At 30.3% G+C, this 17,733-nt stretch overlaps 3 protein-coding genes across 3 annotated transcripts in view; all 3 read right to left on the minus strand.

Moving 5' to 3' along the window:
• Positions 1-1,688: 1,688 nt before the first annotated feature.
• Phum_PHUM247140 (uncharacterized protein) lies at positions 1,689-7,234 on the minus strand (the record flags this gene model as incomplete). Its single annotated transcript, XM_002426253.1, has 4 exons — positions 1,689-1,962; positions 2,107-2,149; positions 2,309-6,933; positions 7,071-7,234. The coding sequence occupies 4 exons, from the start codon at positions 7,232-7,234 to the stop codon at positions 1,689-1,691; spliced, it is 5,106 nt and encodes a 1,701-aa protein (XP_002426298.1).
• Positions 7,235-9,905: 2,671 nt separating this feature from the next.
• Positions 9,906-10,209, minus strand: Phum_PHUM247150 (uncharacterized protein; the record flags this gene model as incomplete). Its single annotated transcript, XM_002426254.1, has 2 exons — positions 9,906-9,929; positions 10,081-10,209. The coding sequence occupies 2 exons, from the start codon at positions 10,207-10,209 to the stop codon at positions 9,906-9,908; spliced, it is 153 nt and encodes a 50-aa protein (XP_002426299.1).
• Positions 10,210-15,309: 5,100 nt separating this feature from the next.
• Positions 15,310-17,733, minus strand: part of Phum_PHUM247160 (WD-repeat protein, putative) — a gene marked incomplete at both ends in the record, with an annotated part of 5,214 nt that continues 2,790 nt past the window's right edge. Inside the window, 8 exons of the mRNA XM_002426255.1 lie at positions 15,310-15,329; positions 15,604-16,050; positions 16,111-16,288; positions 16,447-16,488; positions 16,571-16,845; positions 16,929-17,087; positions 17,155-17,397; positions 17,585-17,692. Coding sequence (XP_002426300.1) covers positions 15,310-15,329; positions 15,604-16,050; positions 16,111-16,288; positions 16,447-16,488; positions 16,571-16,845; positions 16,929-17,087; positions 17,155-17,397; positions 17,585-17,692 — 1,472 coding nt within the window. The remainder of the gene's footprint in view (positions 15,330-15,603; positions 16,051-16,110; positions 16,289-16,446; positions 16,489-16,570; positions 16,846-16,928; positions 17,088-17,154; positions 17,398-17,584; positions 17,693-17,733) is intronic.

Below are 17,733 nucleotides of genomic sequence, written 5' to 3' on the forward strand. Positions count from 1 at the left end.
AAATTTCTCATAAAGAAATTTCTTTGCCCTTTTTTTTTTATTATCATTATCATTATCATCATCATCATCATCATCATCATTTTTTTTAGCGTTTTTCTTCTGCTTTGTTTTTGTTTTGCTTTCTTCCTCTCTCATTACTTTTATTCGTATTCTCTATACGTACAATATTTTTAAAAAAATTAAATTAAATTAAATTAAATAAAAATCGATTTTAAATAATAATAATAATAATAATGATAATAATAATGATAATAATGATAATAATCGTCGAACAATTAACTTCCCCCTCTACTCATCTTCACCTCGTTCGTGTTGATTAATATTAATTATAAATCGATGTCGTGCAGGTATGAATGACAGAAAAGAAAACGGAAACGGAAACGGAAACGAAAAAATCAAAATGGCGGCGGTGGTCGCGGTCGCGGCTTTTATTTTGAAAAGATGACGTCATATATCAATTTCATTTCTCCCACCTTCCACTCTTACAACGATTTACAATAACAATAATAATAATAATAACAATATTAATAATAATAATAATAATAATAATAATAATAATAATAATTTTAAAAAATATTATTACTTTTGAAGGCCTAATTTGATGCGGTTTTTCTTTCTCTCTTTTCCACCCACCCTCATTTTCTTTTCTTCGTCTCTCTCTCTCTTTCTCCCTTTTAGACGACCGATATGATTATTAAACATTTTCATTTTCATTTCCGTTTCCGTTTTCGTTTTTTTTGTAATTAATCTATTTCTTTTTAGTTTTTCTTACTACTTGAATAAATTGTGAATTTCTTCTTATACATCTACTCTTATCTACTGCACTTATATATGTAAGGTACACGGTTATTAGATTGTCCGCAAAAATTACAAATAATAATAATAATAATAATAATAATAATAAAATAATATTACAATTGATTAATGACGACGATGGCTGCGACGGTTGGTTGTTTCCGGCTGTTGCGGCGACGGTGGCGGCTCCTATCATGATAGTGATGATGATGATGATGATGATAATTTGCACGAATTACATTTTAAAACAAAAACAATAAAAGAAAAAGAAAAAAATTTTTGAACGATAATAACTTTAAGGAAACTCACTAATAATAATAATAATAATAATAATAATAATAATAATAATAACTAAAAAAAAAATACCAACTTAAAAAAATTTTACAATTGTTTTAAAAGAGTTTTTTTTCTGTTTTTTCTCGGTGGAATTAAAAGTCTATATATATTATTTTAATTACAAATAATAATAATAATAATAATAACAACGGATTATTATTATTATCATCATTATCATCGTCGTTATCATTATTATAATTACAGACGGGGACGTAAAATCATTTTTTGTATTTTTAACTAATCATTGTCGCGACGTTATCGGTATATATATGTATGTATTGTAATTGTAAAAACCTGCAATTTAAATTCAGGCAAATTTTTGCTGTTGTTGCTGTTGTTGTCTTTTTCTTTCCATCATTTCACTCCTTCTTTTCTCCAAGAAAATCCCTGATAATGTTTTCTGGCAGACTTTTTTTTCTTTTTTCCCTCAAACGATTCATTGAGAAAATCACCAAACGTGTCTCTATAATACAAAAAAAAAAAAATTTTATTGTTTGCAAGAAGAAAAATTCACATGGGGACCTTCCTCCCCCCTCCCCAAAAAGGACTTACCTCGCTTATTCAGCTACGCACGATGTGAAATTTTTCATGTCTTTTACCGAACTGCCCATTTTCTTATCGGACCCTTCCAATTCGCTGCTCTCTTCTCCGTTTCGCACGACTTCCCTATTTTCCAACCTTTTCAAAACTTTCCCACTTTTACTTTCGTCCGTTGCATCTTTGGTTCCAATACTGTGTTTGATTTTAATTTTGAATTCTTCTTCACCGCTGAGGTTTTTGACAGTTTCGCACACGTAACTGTCTTCGTTATCTTTTTCACTCGCCATTTTACTATCATCCTCGTCTTCTTCTTCTCCGCTGTCTTCCACGTCGTTGTCGTCGTCCTCGTCGTCTTCATCGTCGTCTTCATCCTCTTCCTCTTCATCTTCGTTTTTGACTTTCGATTCGTCGTCGTCATCCGTTGGATTCTCGTACTCCATGTCGGACTCCAATTCTTCCATTTCTTCTTTCACCTCGACTTGATTGTAATCCAACGAAATGTCATTTTCTTCATCTTCTATTTCCTCCTCCTCCTCTTCCTCTTCTTCTTCTTCTTCCTCGTATTCTTCCATTCCTTCCATTCCTTCGTTTTGCTCGATATTTTCTACATTGTTCACAACCTCGGATTTGACGATACCTTTCGACCTTTTCGGAGACGGATCCGTCAAAGTCGAACTCCTCTTTCTTTTGACGCTCTTCGAAATCTCTTCGGAAGATTTTAGCGTCACGTCATTTTCGTGTTCGGCAACGTGTGCCACGAATTCGTCTTCGTTGTCAAAAATTTTTAGGCATTCTCGACAACACATGTAAGGCGGACCGTGATATAATTTCACGTGACTCACTACTTTGACTCGATTGGCGTAAGTGGAACCGCAAAGGAAACAGGTCATATCCTTTGAGAGAACGAATTCGTGTTCCGTTTCGACGTGTTTTCTTAACTCGTCAGTATTCTCTTCTATTTTCTGGCAAACGGCACACATATGTTTAGGACGTTTTGTACTCAAGGGTTTTTTACTACTAGCCGTCTTCGGGACGAACACCGGAGGATTCCCTGCTTTATCGCGCGTGTGTAATCTCATCACGTGATCATCCAACTTGTCTTTTTCTTTGTAAATCATCAAACAAACCCTACAACAGTAGTTTTGAGGATGATTTTTTTCCACGTGACAGAAAATGCTATATTTATACTTTAATACTTTGGAACATATCAAACACATGTTTCGGTCGGCCAACTCGTCGAAAAGTTCCGAATGAGATTCTTTTATGTGATTTTCTAAAGCTTCTTCGGATTCGTTGCGCGTTCGACAAAGTGTGCAAGTCAGTACGTCAACTTCTTCTTGAATACCATGAGTCATCATGTGAGCAGCCTTTTCCTCTTTATCGGTGAACAACATTAAACACTTCCTGCATGTGAGGTAAGTGCCTCCGTGTTTGTTTTCCATGTGATCATAACAAGTGTAAATGCTTTGGTATTTCTTTCCGCAAATCAAACACGAATTTTCTCGCAGGTTCGGATGATTTTCTTTGACGTGTTCGTGAAGGAGTACTACGGTGTCAAAAGACTCCATACATATCGTACATTGATGGTCCGTAACTAAATCCGAATTTACACTTCGGTCCCCGATCGCGTGCTGTTGTAAATGTTCTTCCAATAGAGTTTGATCGGTGAAAATCCTTAAACAGACTTTACAAGGTTTGTATTGACTATCGTGAGTATTTTTGTGATGATCTAATACTTTAGCATTGCAATTATATTGTTTGGCGCAAATTTTGCAAACGAAATCCCTTTCCATTATTTTACTGTGCGCTTCATAAGCGTGAGCAATTAGTTTTTCGGTATCATCGTGAACTTTCACGCAAACACCACAGATGTATCTCCTCGATTCTTCAGATCTATGCTGATGCAACATGTGAATCCTTAATTTTTTACGTCCCTTAAATATGTCGGCACAATATTCGCAAGTCGGAGGATTGTCTCTATTCTTATGATCTCTCATGTGTTTCTCCAAATCGATTTTCGTTCTAAGAAGTCTCCTACATTTTTCAAAAGTACATAACAAATCCGGATGATCGCTGTGCTTTTCCTTACAATGATTGTAAAGTTCAGTTTTTGATCTGAACGATGCTTTTTCATCCTCTTCGCAAATTTCGCAAGTGACCAAACTGTGCATGTAATCCACGTGACTGGCATAAGCACGCCTGTTGTTGAATTGCTTCGGACACCATTCGCAGTGAATTTCGATGGGACCCTCCTCCTTCGGTGTGCGTTCTTTCTTTGTACCGCACGTTCGCTCGTGACGCCGACAATACGATCGTTTTGGAAACTCTTTACCACAAACTTTACAATTTAAATTGGCCGGATCCACATCCTTGATGATTCTATTAAGGCAAGCTTTCTCATGTCTTCTGACCAAAGATCGAATGGGATAATATTTTCCACACTTTTGACAATTCAGATTCGTTGGATCCGGATCGAAATTAGTCTTTGTTAAACACGTTCGCTCGTGTCTTCGTACGAGAGAACGAATCCTAAATTCCCGACCGCACCTTCGACAATTTAAGTTTGTCGGATCCGGATCTGGTAAAACGTGTAAAGGATTTCCTCCTTCTGACACGACGTGACCCAATAAAATTTCCTTATGATTTTTATTTATGTGTCCTCTGAGCTGAATTCGACTCGCACTCGTTTTACCGCAATACTCGCACGTTATGTCGGGATGATTTTTATGACTACGATTCGTGTGCTTCCACAAATGACTCACTCCGCCGTAAAATTTTGGACATAAATCGCAAGGGTATAATGCGTGTATGTTACGCCTGTGAGACCTCAATTCATCAAGGTCTGCAAATGTAAGGTCCGGACAAACGTCGCACCAGAGGGTGTCAGTATTTTCTTCGTGTTCCAAATCCACCAAACCGTTATCATCCGGATTGACTTCGATGATTTCCAAATCATTTTCATAATTTCTATTTATTTTCGGTATATTTAAAATTTCGTATTTTCCTTTTTCCACCGGCGGCGGCGGCGGTTTATTACCTTTTAATAATGTATGTTTCAATATATTATATTCATCACTTTCGGGATCGTTTTCGTGAATCAGTCTATGCCGTGTCATTTTCGGCTTGGAGGAATATCCGCGACCACAAATGTCACAATTAAATTCTGCTTCCGACAACGGCTCATGGATTTTTATGTGTGCTTTCAACTCATCCAGCGTCAAAAACATTCTCATGCAAACTCCGCAAGTTAATCCTATTAGGGAATAATGAACTCCCGATACGTGTTTCCAAAATTCCATTTTCGTCGTCCAGAGTTTCGAACAAATTTCACAACAAATGGGATATTTTCCTTGCATCGCATGAAAGTTCATGTGTTCCTTTTGAAAATTTTCCGTAGGCATGATTTTTTTACAATCTTCATTGGAGCAAACTAATTTTTCTTCGTTTTGATGTTGTTTATAACAGTGTTTCCAACGTTCCGTTTTGCTCGTAGACTTTTCACCGCAAATTTCACAATCAAATGATGAGTAATGGAAACCGGGTTTGAAAGATTCAACACTGCTCGGGCTATCGCAACCCGGAATCGATTGACCGGCGGGTTTCCTCATGGCTTTGTGCACGTTGTAACGATGTTTTTGTAACTGCCTGGGAGTTTCGAAAGCTCTCGGACATTCGGAACAATTGAACATTTGTTTTCCAGTTTCGTCAATGGGAACCGCATTGGTAGGAAATTTATGAACGTTGTAACGGTGTTTTGTTAACTGCTTCGGAGAGTCATAAGTTTGCCCACAATATTCGCATTCGTAAACGGGATTACCGAATGAATCGTTCCTGTATTGTAATCTATTCGGATTTCTATGAACGTTGTATTTGTGTTTCGTCAACTGTAGAGATGTTTCGTAGGATCTATAACATTCGTCGCATCGAAATTTATTCAAGTCTTCAGATTGATTAGCATCCGTTTTTGTTTCTTCCGTTTTGATGTTATCAAAAAACGATGAGGACTCTAAAAAATGTCCGGATCCTTCTAAAAAGTTTTGATAGGCTAATTGATCTCTATAACTTTGTACTTCGTCAAAATACTGCTGTCCTGCATTGGGATATCCGTTACCAGTCATGCTGTGTTGTGTTGAGTCATTGGTAATATCGAGCTCTTGCGAATACGTATCCGAATATTCGCTCACATCAGCTTCCATATAGTCCTCTAATTTTATTTTTTCAGTCATGGTAGGGTTTGACGATATCAAATTATTTAAATCGAAATTTTCTTTAATAAAATCGTCATTTAAATTATGAATTGAAGTATGCGATTCTAATTTTTTCTTGGAATCGTGCTGCCTATAGCAAATTTTGCAGTAGTACCTCCTTTTTTCACTTTCTATTTGATCCTTGCAGAGATTCCCATGTAATGCTAATTCGTGATAATTGGAAAATAATTTCAGGCATATTCCACAAGTACACCCTGCTTCAACTTTATGAGAATACAGCATGTGCAGCCATAGCGAAGACCGATCCTTAAAGTCGCGAAAACATACTTCGCAACCGAATATACTCTCAGATTCTACAATGTTCTCAACGTTGTCATTTCCCTCCAAATCCATGTCCAGTTCTAGCAAGTCTTCAGGATTTTGAAACTCTGTCGCATTTTGTTCGTCACTCGATGAGTAAATTTTTTGTTTTTTTTGAACTTTTCGCCTGTGGTGTTCAACGTTCTCGTGTCCGTATAAACTTTCGGAATTATAATCGTTAGTTTTGGAATTTCCAGTAAACACGTCGACACCTAAATTTTTCAATCTATCTATCATCGATTGATTTTCGCTCGCTCTGTTTTCACTAACCCCTCCGGAATTGCCGACGCGAATATCCGTATTTCCGACTGTGATGCTCGCGTTTCCGAACTTAATGTCTGTATTACCAATTTTTACATTAAAATTTGCTAAATCCGAATGCCTGGCATCCTGTAATATGTTTTCAGTCTTATTGTTTAGAAAATTTCGAACCGTTTCGTATGTTTTATTTTGGATTTTGGGGATTTCGTTGATTTTTTGAAGCTTCGGAAGTGGTTTCAGCTTTTTTTCAAGCTCGTCCATTTCTTCTGGATGTTTATTTTTCTTGTGAAAATTTAGCGCGGATATGGTACTGAAACTCTTTCGACAAAACGTACACGTTATTCTAGGATCACCTTTGTGAGTTCGCAAAACGTGGGTCCACCTGTCCTTGGCGGTTGTGAATGAAGCGGAGCACAGATCACAATGAACCAGTCTGACAATAATAATAATAAAAATTAGAACGTAATTAATTTGAAGTTGAGTAAACATATATATACATAAGAATACATAAATTTAAAAACAATAAAATTTTAAGTGTTAAGAATCAAAATGACACACGCACACACGCACCTTTCCAAGTTGGGTATTACTCCTCCGATGCCACCAGTATCTTCTTTAATAATCGGGGCACAAACCGCTGTCGCATCGCCGCCATCACCAAGTTTACTCTGTAAAAGTGTTTGAGCTCTGATGCATGTTTCGTAAAAGTCATAATAATTTTCCAAGTTAAACATGCATCGATAACAAACACTGCTCGGAAATCCATCCGCTTCAGCGACCTAAAACCACAATTTAGTAATTAGTTTGGCAATCAAGAGAGAGAGAGAGAGAGAGAGAGAGAGAGAGAGAGAGAGACCGTAAACGACAGCAATTAACTTTTCGTTATTTATTTTCTCCCGTTGAAAAATTAAATAACACAAATTTCCAATATTAAAGGTTTCTTCAGGTTTTATAGGTTTTGGATTGAAAAAATCAAATTTAATTGCATTTTTTATTTTTCCCCAAAATAGTTAAAACCTAAAAGTTATCCAATTAAAAAAAAAAAAAAAAATCAATATTAAATAATTTTTTTTTTTTTGAATGTTGCTTGGAAATTTTGGGAAAAAAAAGTAACCGTTAATTAAAATTTAATATATATATATATATATGGATTTATATATTTTATACGAAATTTCAAGTCGGATAAATATAGCCAGAAGGCTTTTCAAATAAGCCGAAGCGAAATGAATTAGGGGGAATTTACTGTGCGGACTAAGGGGTGAGATAGCCATGACTCAAAACTATAAACTAGGGTGTGCGTCGTAGGATAAGTGCGTCATGAATTCAACCTCGACAACTTTTAAAAATCGATGTGATGTTAAATATCACTCTATAGCAAAATACATATCTAAACGAAACACAATCCACGGGATTAACATATAGAGAAGAACCAAAAAAAAAAAAATTGTTCATTATTTTTCTTTTGCAAAATGTTTTTTTTGGAAAGCATCAAAGGCAAAAAAAAAAAAAAAAAATTAATTAATTCTTTCTGACAATGTAAAATTTTTTGATATTATATCATCAACCCTAGTTGTTGTTGTTGTTGTTGTTGTAGAACAAACATGAAACCTCACAGGAAAATAAAAAAAAAAAAAAAAACATCTGTTACATATTTCACAAACGACGAAACAAAGAACTTGTTCAAGGACAACCATGATGCCGTTGGTATACGAGAGAGACGATATGAACAATCGTGAAACCTTTCATAATGTCGTACACCACAATGCATGTTTCAACCAAAGGACAAAATAACCTAACTTCCTACTATCGCAAACATGACATATACAATTAGGATAAAACAATTCATAAAAAATAATTCTATAAAAATTAATCAATTAGAATGGGAAAAAAAATTGCAAAATCTCATTAATGAATGTTAAATAAATTAAATTAAATAAATAATCATCATCCATTTTTTCTTTTTTTTTTTTTTTTTTTTTTTTTTGGCAAAAAACAAAAAAGATTCGGGGTAGAGGGGGAGGGGGAGGGGGAGGGAAAATAGGCCGGATCGAACTGACTACTACTCATTTCATTCTTTACAAAATAATTACTTTTAACTGTTAAAATAGTAAAAATAAAATAGAGATCAAGCTGTACAGATCATTTATCAAAAGACTAAAGAGAATGACTGGCTGTAACTGAACTGACATAAATAATTTTTCATGATGTAAATAAACTCTTAATTGTAATTAACGGATAAGTAAGAATGTAGTATTTATATAAATATTATAATTATTATTATTATATTTTTTACAGTAGTGGTTCAATATTTATGAATCGTAAAAGAAATGACCAAGTTTTTAGGTTTCAGTGATAATTTTTCATTTTTTTGTAATTATGATAAACATAATTAGTATATATATGTTTAGGTGATTTTATGTATAATACAAATCTTCTAACTGTATGGCTGTATAAAGTGTATAAGAAGAAATATATGTAAAAATGCATTAACAAAAACTGGGAGGAATTTAAATGGCCGACCAAAAAAAAATGTCGAAAGAAATTATTTCATTTACATTTTCAATAAATTGAATTTTTAAATAATTTTCAAATGATTGTCAATTATTTTTAAGAAGATGATAAGATTTATGCATGGTTAAATTAAATGACAAATTAGTATTTAAAAGAAAGTAATTGGCAAATAATAAAAAAAAATGAAATTGCATTTATTATACAATTCAAACGATAGAAGATTTGATAATAATTACATGAAAATGAGAGTAAATTTTATAAAAAATGAAAGTACTATTATGTTTAATATTTTTTTTGTTTTGTTTTGTTTTTGTTTTTTTTTTTCTTCTTATTCTCAATTAAAAGAATACAAATGATTGTAGTAGTAGTAGTAGTCTGTTTGTTTGTTACTTTGCTTTGTTCAAATATTCAAATTTAATTTATAGAATTTTATTTTTAGGCGAGTAGAGTAGCAGAACGAAAAGTCTTGTAATTTTTTTTTAATAATCGGATTTGAATTTTTTTTTTTAATCGAAACTTTTCTAATGTAATAAGAAATTTCTCATCAAAAATCATGTGCAATGCATGATTTTTATTCTCTTTTACTTTTTTTTTACGAGTATCCTAATTCTTGTAACCTTTCCATGATTAATTTACTACTAATGTAAAAGCTTGCAACACTAGCTGTTGGTTTTTTTTTTTTTTTTTTTTTTCTACACCCTTCCTTGGTTTTTACAAATTGCATTTTTTCTTTTAATCCTCCCAGCATTTGAACTCATTTGCTGTGTAAAAATAGATTTGTAACTAAACCAATTTGTCTGGGTCTAGTTGAATATATGACCTTGGATTTATAAACTTGGAGACGCCATTTTGAATGGGCAATACTAGAGAAGAGTTCTATCAGAAAGAATAAAGCTAGCCACTACCGAGTTTTCGAACCTTTCTTTAAATTTGAATTATAATAAAGTCTTATTTCAGGAGTGGGGTTATAATTATTATGTAATTTTTTGTCTACCTTCCTAAACTATTTAAAGCCTCGCCCTTTTCATCATTTTGCCTTATTGAGGACACGTCGTTTAGAACTTTTTACCTTGAATCGCAGGCAAGTCTGTATTTTGACGATCAAATTCCTCTGTTTTCCTTCCGAACTGAATATCGGCATTTTCACTGGATCAAAGGCCGCACATAAACGGCAAAGCTCTTCTAAGCTTTCTCCCATTTTGAATATTTCTTCTTCGTAATACTTTCGCACAAGATCGGAATTCCAAACCTGTCTGACAACGAGGTCACCGAACTACAACCATTTTTTTTTTCGTCTTCGCTTGTCCTTTTTCGAATAATGTTTTTACATTTTTAGAAATATATTCATATCTATGAACAAATTTCAACACTATTAACTACATATTAAAACTGATAAAGTTACAGTTTCACTTATTTTTCACTAAATGTTCGCTGTATTTAATCCATCAACAATCCGACTTCTTTTCACGTTTTTTTTGTCATGATGCCATCTTGCAAACACTGATGGGTCACGTGACTGCCTTCCATTTTTCGTATCTTTTTACAAATTTTAACATGTTTATTCCCAAAGTGTATTCTGAGCAAAGTATTAAACGTCATTTGAAAATTAAAATAATAATAATAATAATAATAACAATAATGTTAATTAATAACAAAAAATGCGTAATATTAAAGTTGAATTTTTATAATGTTTTATGTAATCATTTCATGTTATAATTTTTAATTAATAATCATTAATTAAAATAATTTTTTTTCATCCGATCCATTTTTTTCCTTACAAAAAGTTTAATAATAATAATAATTAAATCGACATGATCTAATAGTAAAACGTTATTAAAGTAGTCTTAGAATTAATTTTTTTTTTTAAAACTACTCAACAACAATCGAAAAACAATTATTATTTTAAATAAAAATAGAAATATATTACAGTAGTTTTAATCAAACTTTTCATTTTAAAATAATTTTTTATTTACAATTACATTATTTATTAATAAAAACAATAAGATTGCCATTGATTAGCCTGATCCCTGGCGACAACATTGAAAGTTAAAATTTCGATTTATAAATGGTGGACTTCTAAAAGCTATTTAATTTTTAATATTTGTTTAAAAAAAAATTTTTTTTTACAAATAAAAATACAAAAATAATTTTTTTAAAAATTAAATTAAAATTAATAAATTTAAAATTAAATTAATCGAATTAATTAGATTTTTTTATTTAAAAATCGTGTTAAAAAATTAAATTTTAAATATTATTATTTATATTTTACTTTACTTCTTATGATAAAAAAGAGGAAAAATTTTTGGCGGGAATCGCATTTTTTGACCCTCTAGCGGCACGCCAAGTAATCTTTCTCTCGCCTCCTTGACAAAATTTCAGTGAGTAAAATTGATATTTTTTGATTTTAATTATTTTATTTTAGCTAGTCAGAATTTTATATCGTAAATCAAAAATTGGATAAAATTATAATATTTTTTTGTTAGTTTTTTGGGTAATTTTTTTTTTTAATTGCATGCGGTATTTGTCGTGTAAAAAATAATTTGTGATTTTTGATTCAGTGATTTATTCCAGGCAAGCCAAGTTAGCCATGGCGTTTTACAAACCTTCCCTGATAGGGGTAAATTAAATTGTTCATTTTTCGTGGGAAAAAAATTTTTTTTTTTTCAATCATTACGATTTAATTTAGTGAATTTTCAATTAATATGCCAATTATTTATTATATATTTTTTATATTTATATTTATTGGCATGATATCTACTTCTATTTTTAAACAAATAATTTTTATTTCGATTGAAGTTAAATTCTACTTGGTTACGTAAATTACGCGCGCCGATTCTGGAATTTTTTTTTTTTTACTATTTTTTTTTTTTTTTTGTGCAATAATCTCTTAAGGTTATAATTATTTTTGTGGCATTAAAATTTACGCGAAGGAAAATAATTATAATTAAAAATTTTTTCTCGCTTTTTTTCTTTTTTTTTTTTCTCGCATATAACAATTTAAAGGCATCGATTTTTGCGCTTGGTTATTATTATTATTTTTTTTTTTTTGTATTTTTTTTTTTTTATGTCTGAGAAAAAACGTTATTAAGGTTTGGCTATTGGTCGTTTAGAATAATAAGGGCGTATTTGTACGGGAATCCACGTATATTTTAAGTCGTTATCATTCTCGCATCCATTTACTTTTGATTTCGTTTTCTAACGGCCGTTTTCAACTGTTTTCTCTCTTTTTTTTTGTATTTAAAATGTTTTATTTTCACATTTTAAACGATTGTACGATTGAATTTTTAAATACATATTACATTTTCAATCAATAATTTGTTAAAAACTTTTTAATTTGTTTCGACGAGTTAACATCAATTACGTTAGGCATCGCGTCATTTTGTCTATTTTATTATATAGTAACAATAAAATATATATTTTATTTAAACTTTAATTTTTTTTTTTTTCAGCTGCCATTTTGTTGCTTGTGCTTGTTTGTTACAAACTCACGTTTTTTTCTCCTCCTTTATTTTATTTCGTGCATGTACGATTTGTTTTTCTCTCTGATTATTTTACAAATTATTGGCTTGTTTTTTTTATTTTTATTTGTAAAAAATCAATAATTCGTTATAATTAAAATGTTAAAATTGTAATTTTTTTCCCAATTTTATTTATTTGTTTTACAATGTAATAATTGGTTTCTTCAATTTAAAAAAAAAAATATATATATAAACATATATTTAACTTTAATTATTTCAATTAATTGTTTTGTTTATAGTTGTTTTGTTCTTTAAAATAAAATTTTTTTTTTTTGTTCTTCTCAGGGCATTGATTGTATAAATTGTATTGTCGATTTAAGTGATTAACCTTAAAAGTCAAAATGTCGGATGATGGTAATGGAGTAGTTGAAAAGAAGAGGGGGCGTGGAACATCTAAAAATGACATAAAGGTAATATTATTTATTTCAATATATATATTATTATTATAAAAATATATTCGAAAGTGATAAAAACATCCACATGATTCGAAATTGATTTATGTATGTTATTCGATGATCAGGATAATGCTAAAAAGGCTGAAAAAAGGAAAGCTGAAACGAAATCACCTGTTAAAAAGGAAGAAAGCAGTCCTCCTAAAAGAGGAAGGGGTAGGCCTAAAGGTTCTACAAAAAAAGGTACAACAAAAGCTGCTAAATCTCCAAAGGCAAAGGTAACAATGAGTATATTCGATTTATTTCAAATCGATTAATCGACAAATGAATTTTGGGTGTTTTTTATTATTTGTTCGATAAAAAAAAAAAATTTTTTATTTAATTTCCATTCAGTCTGGTAAGGGACGTGGTCGTCCTAAGAAAGAAGAAAAAGAATCAGCCAATGAAGATGATGAAGAAAATAATGAAGAAGAGGAAGAAGAAGAAGAAGAAGACTAAAAAGTGTTCATGGACTTTCTTTTTTTTTTTTTTTTTTTTTTTAGAAGAACGAGTAAATATTTTAAATTTAAATATTTTTTTTCTCATTTTTTTTTAATAATAACAAAAAAAAAAAAATTTAAAATATTTACATTATCCATACATAGTTCAGTCGAGCATCATCATCTTGAAAGTTTTTTTTTTTTTTTTTTCTTTTCATTCAAATAATAATAATAATAACTATTATTAACAGGAAACAAACAAACAAAAATAATAATAAGTATATCTATATAGTTTTTGTATAGGTTTTTAATGCAATGTGTGTAGAAGATGTGCAAATTTTAGAATAATATATATTTTTAAAAATGGAAGGAAAAAAAAAAAAAAAAAAAACAATCAATCGATATTAGGAGTAAAAAAAATTTAAATTTAAATTTTCAGTTTTCTCATTATTATTATTATTATTATTATTATTTGTTACAGTACCTTATTGTAATAATAATAATAATAACAACATATCGTTATAATAATATTTTATTTATTTATTCATTCGCATAATTTTTTTTTTTTTTTTTTTTATCTTTCATAACAATTAATTAATTTAAACAAATAAATAAATAAACATAAAAAGAATATTCTAGAGTTTTTACATCTTTTTAAAAAATGTAATAAAAAGATCATTAATATTATTATATGTGTTAATTTAAATTAAAAAAAATTGAATTGTATTTTTATCATGTTTTTTTTTTTTTTTTTTTTTTATTAGGTCGCTTTAATTTTTTTTTTTTTTTTTTTTAATTCTTTCTCCCACCCATAAATATTTGTAAAGACTGGAAATTTAAACCAAAAATTTAAAATAAAAAAAAAAAAATTAATAATAAATAATAATAATAATAATAATTAAAATTAAATTTAAATTTAAATGATGAAGATAAAAAAAAAAAAAAAAAAAATTAAAGTGACCAGATTTTTTAATTATAGTTTGTAAGTAATTGCTGCCATTTCTTTCATTTACTATTATTATTATTATTTTTCGAATTTAAATTAATTAATTAAGATAATAATGATGATAATTCTAGAGTATTATTTATCATTATCATTAGTTTTTTTTTTTTCTTTCTTTCTTTCTTTAATCAGGTTAATTATCATATAGATAGTTTTTGTGTTTATTTTTTTTTTTAACTGTTCTTCAGTTTTTCATTTCATATGTGTGAACAAATAATTGATTGGTCATTTTTTTTTTCTTTTTTTTTTTTTTTTTTTATTTAATTTATATAAAATTAGGTTTAGTTATTATTATTAGTACCCTTTAGGGTTTTTTTTTTTTTTTTTTTTTTTTTTGGTTTAAATCATTTTAAGGTCATGTATAATCATTAAATAATCTCTCTTCCTTTTTTTTTTGTTCATTTTTTAAAAATAATAATAATAATAATAATTAATAGCTTATTATTCTTTGTATTTTGTGTCTTAAAGATCAGCATTTAAAATAAATTAAAATAAAATAAAAAAAAGGAAGAATTTAAAATTAATATAAATAAGATCTCTGGAATATATTATAAGAATGTCTTCAATTTTTTTATAATAAAATTTTTTTAAAAAAAATACTCGTTAAGTCGATTATGTACCTAAAAAATTTTTTTGGTATGTTTTGTGTATGAGTGACGTCATGAGTGACGTGTAACGAATTAAATAATTTAAGGAATTTAAATGAATGTAAAACAATTATTTATTTATTTATTTTATTATTTTATTGAGAAGAATAATAGCAGCAAATGAAAGTGCTAAGGCAATTTTTTTTTTTTTTTTTTATTAAATACACAGAATTCGCGTGAATAATCGATTTTTTTTTTTTTTTTATTCATATATCACCAGGTTTTAATAAGGAAGGAACAATAAATGAAAATATTTCGGTCACCTATCATAATACATAACTTTACATATTTTTATATGTAAAACATTACGTTTACGATTGAAAAAGGATAGAATGATATTATTATTATTATTATTATTATTCGATCGCATTTCACTTCATTAGAAAAAAAAAAAAATTTATATTTATATATATTAAATTTAACTAAACGGATGAAAATATATAAAAAAAAATTTAATTTTTTAAAAATCGTCCTCTTCCACGTCTCGGACGAGATCTTATTGGTAAACCTCTTCCTCCACCTCCTCCACCTCCTCCTCCTACTCTACTTTTACCTCTGGGTCCGAAATTATTGTTGGGTGGTGGTCCTCCACCACCACCTCCACCTCCACCTCCTTGAAAACCTCTGTTGGGAAAATTTCTAAAATCTAAATCGTTGTTTTCCCAAAGGTTGGCAGACATTAACGGCGGTGGCCTATTACCCCAATTACCGTTATCTTGCGACGGACCTTCGTCCCACCTTTGATTCGGATTAAACATGTTATTACTACTATTGAAACTCGGTCTGTCGTCGAAACTGTTGTCTTTGCTACTTCCGACATCGTAATTTTCTCTGTCGTCGAATCTATCATCGTAATCTCGATTTCTCTGATCGTAATCTCTACTCCTGAAATCCATGTCGTTTCTTTGAAATGGTCCGCGATTGTTACGATCTTCGTAATTTCGAAAATCCATGTCTCTGCTATTGTAATTGTTTCTAGGATGAAAATTAAGTCTCGGTTCTGGAAAATCTCCTCCTCCTCCTCCTACTCCTACTCCTACTCCTATTCCGTAATTGGCACCCTGGTTGTAATCGTTATTACCGTATGGATGTCTTAAATCGAGATCTCTTTGTCTAACATCTCCTTGCATCATTTTTTCCCTTCTCAATTGTTCTTCTTCCACGTCGAAACTTCTAAAATTGGGACCCATTAGAGGAGGTGGCATATTTTGTGGATTTCTCAAATCTTCATCGAACATCTACGGGAAAACAAACAAAAACGTTATTTTATATAAATCTTTTGTTTTCTTTTTATTTATTTACATTAAAAAAAAAAAAAAAGGAAAATTTTTATTACTTGAGTTTGTGCTCTAAAGTCTTGATCTCTTGATTGAAATCGCAAATCCATATCTCTAACTGGACCGTTACTACCCAAATTTCTAAAATCTGAATCCGGTTCCTGTAATAATGATAATAATTTAATAAACGGTTGACAAATTGATAGAAAATCCGATACAATCGATAACAATTTATTTACTAACCATCGGCCCGCTACGACTAAACCTTCTGAAATCCGTATCGGATTTAAGATAATCCATTGGATTATCAGGGAAACTGTTTTGAGTGTCTTCATCTTCATCTTCATCATTGGGTGGATCTAATTCCATTGAACTTGAATCAGAATCGGATTCACCTCCTTCTCCATCACTGTCCATTATGGGCAACACGTCTTGCAATTCTTTTATTTTTCCCGATCTTATGTATTTGTTTAAAGCTTCTCTTCCTTTGAATATTTTTTTATATAATTTTTGACCGGCTAAATGGGGGGAAAACAAAAAATTAATTTTTTTTTTGGTAAAAAGATAAAAAGAAAATTTTTTCAATTGTGATGCTAATTACGTCTAACTGGTAAAACTTTTCCAAAAACGACAACGGCTGTCGGTTCTAAATCTTCCAGTTTTTTAACTCCTGGTTGTTGTTCAATAAATTTATTTATTAATTGATTGATTGGATCCAAAACTGATTCCGTACCATAACCTTCTAATGCTTCTTCCTCTTCTGCAATGGATAATTACAATACATTTTATAAAATGTTAACCCATTTAATGATCATCAATTAATTTACCCTCTGGAGTCATTCCAGTTTCATTCCACTGAGCCATAAAATTCTTTGGGATGGGTTTGGCATAAGGTTGTTTTTTCGCAGGTTTCTTTTTCTTACTTTCCGGATCTAAAACGTCTTCTTCCAAACCTGGAATCACTCCGTCGTTGCTTTCTTGTTTAAACAGTGGTACGTTTTCTCCGACGACCGGTGGTAAACCTTCAACTCTATCTTCGGGTGCCATACCAGGTATGCACGCGATTTCATCTACAAATTTATTACATCGTCGATCGAAAATTAAAAACACAAAAAAAAAAAAAAAAATGAAAAATTTCTTTCGAGTAAAACTTGCCAATTTCATTATCGTCGACTCCAGACATTCCAGCAGGTAATGTGTTTAAGTTATATTTATCTTTCATTAAATCTCCAGGTCTATTTCTCGTCCAAAATTTACTGGTGTGATCGTTGGATCCCGAGCACAAAATATGTCCCAACGGATGCCAATCCAAAGTCCAAACAATACTTTCGTGTGCAGCATCAATTGCTCCGACTTCTTTGTCAGCTCTGTTTAAGATTAAAGAAGAAGAACATCATTTTAAAAGG

Source organism: Pediculus humanus, genomic scaffold (genome assembly GCF_000006295.1).
Source record: "Pediculus humanus corporis 1103172107616 genomic scaffold, whole genome shotgun sequence".
NCBI lineage: Eukaryota > Metazoa > Arthropoda > Insecta > Psocodea > Pediculidae > Pediculus > Pediculus humanus.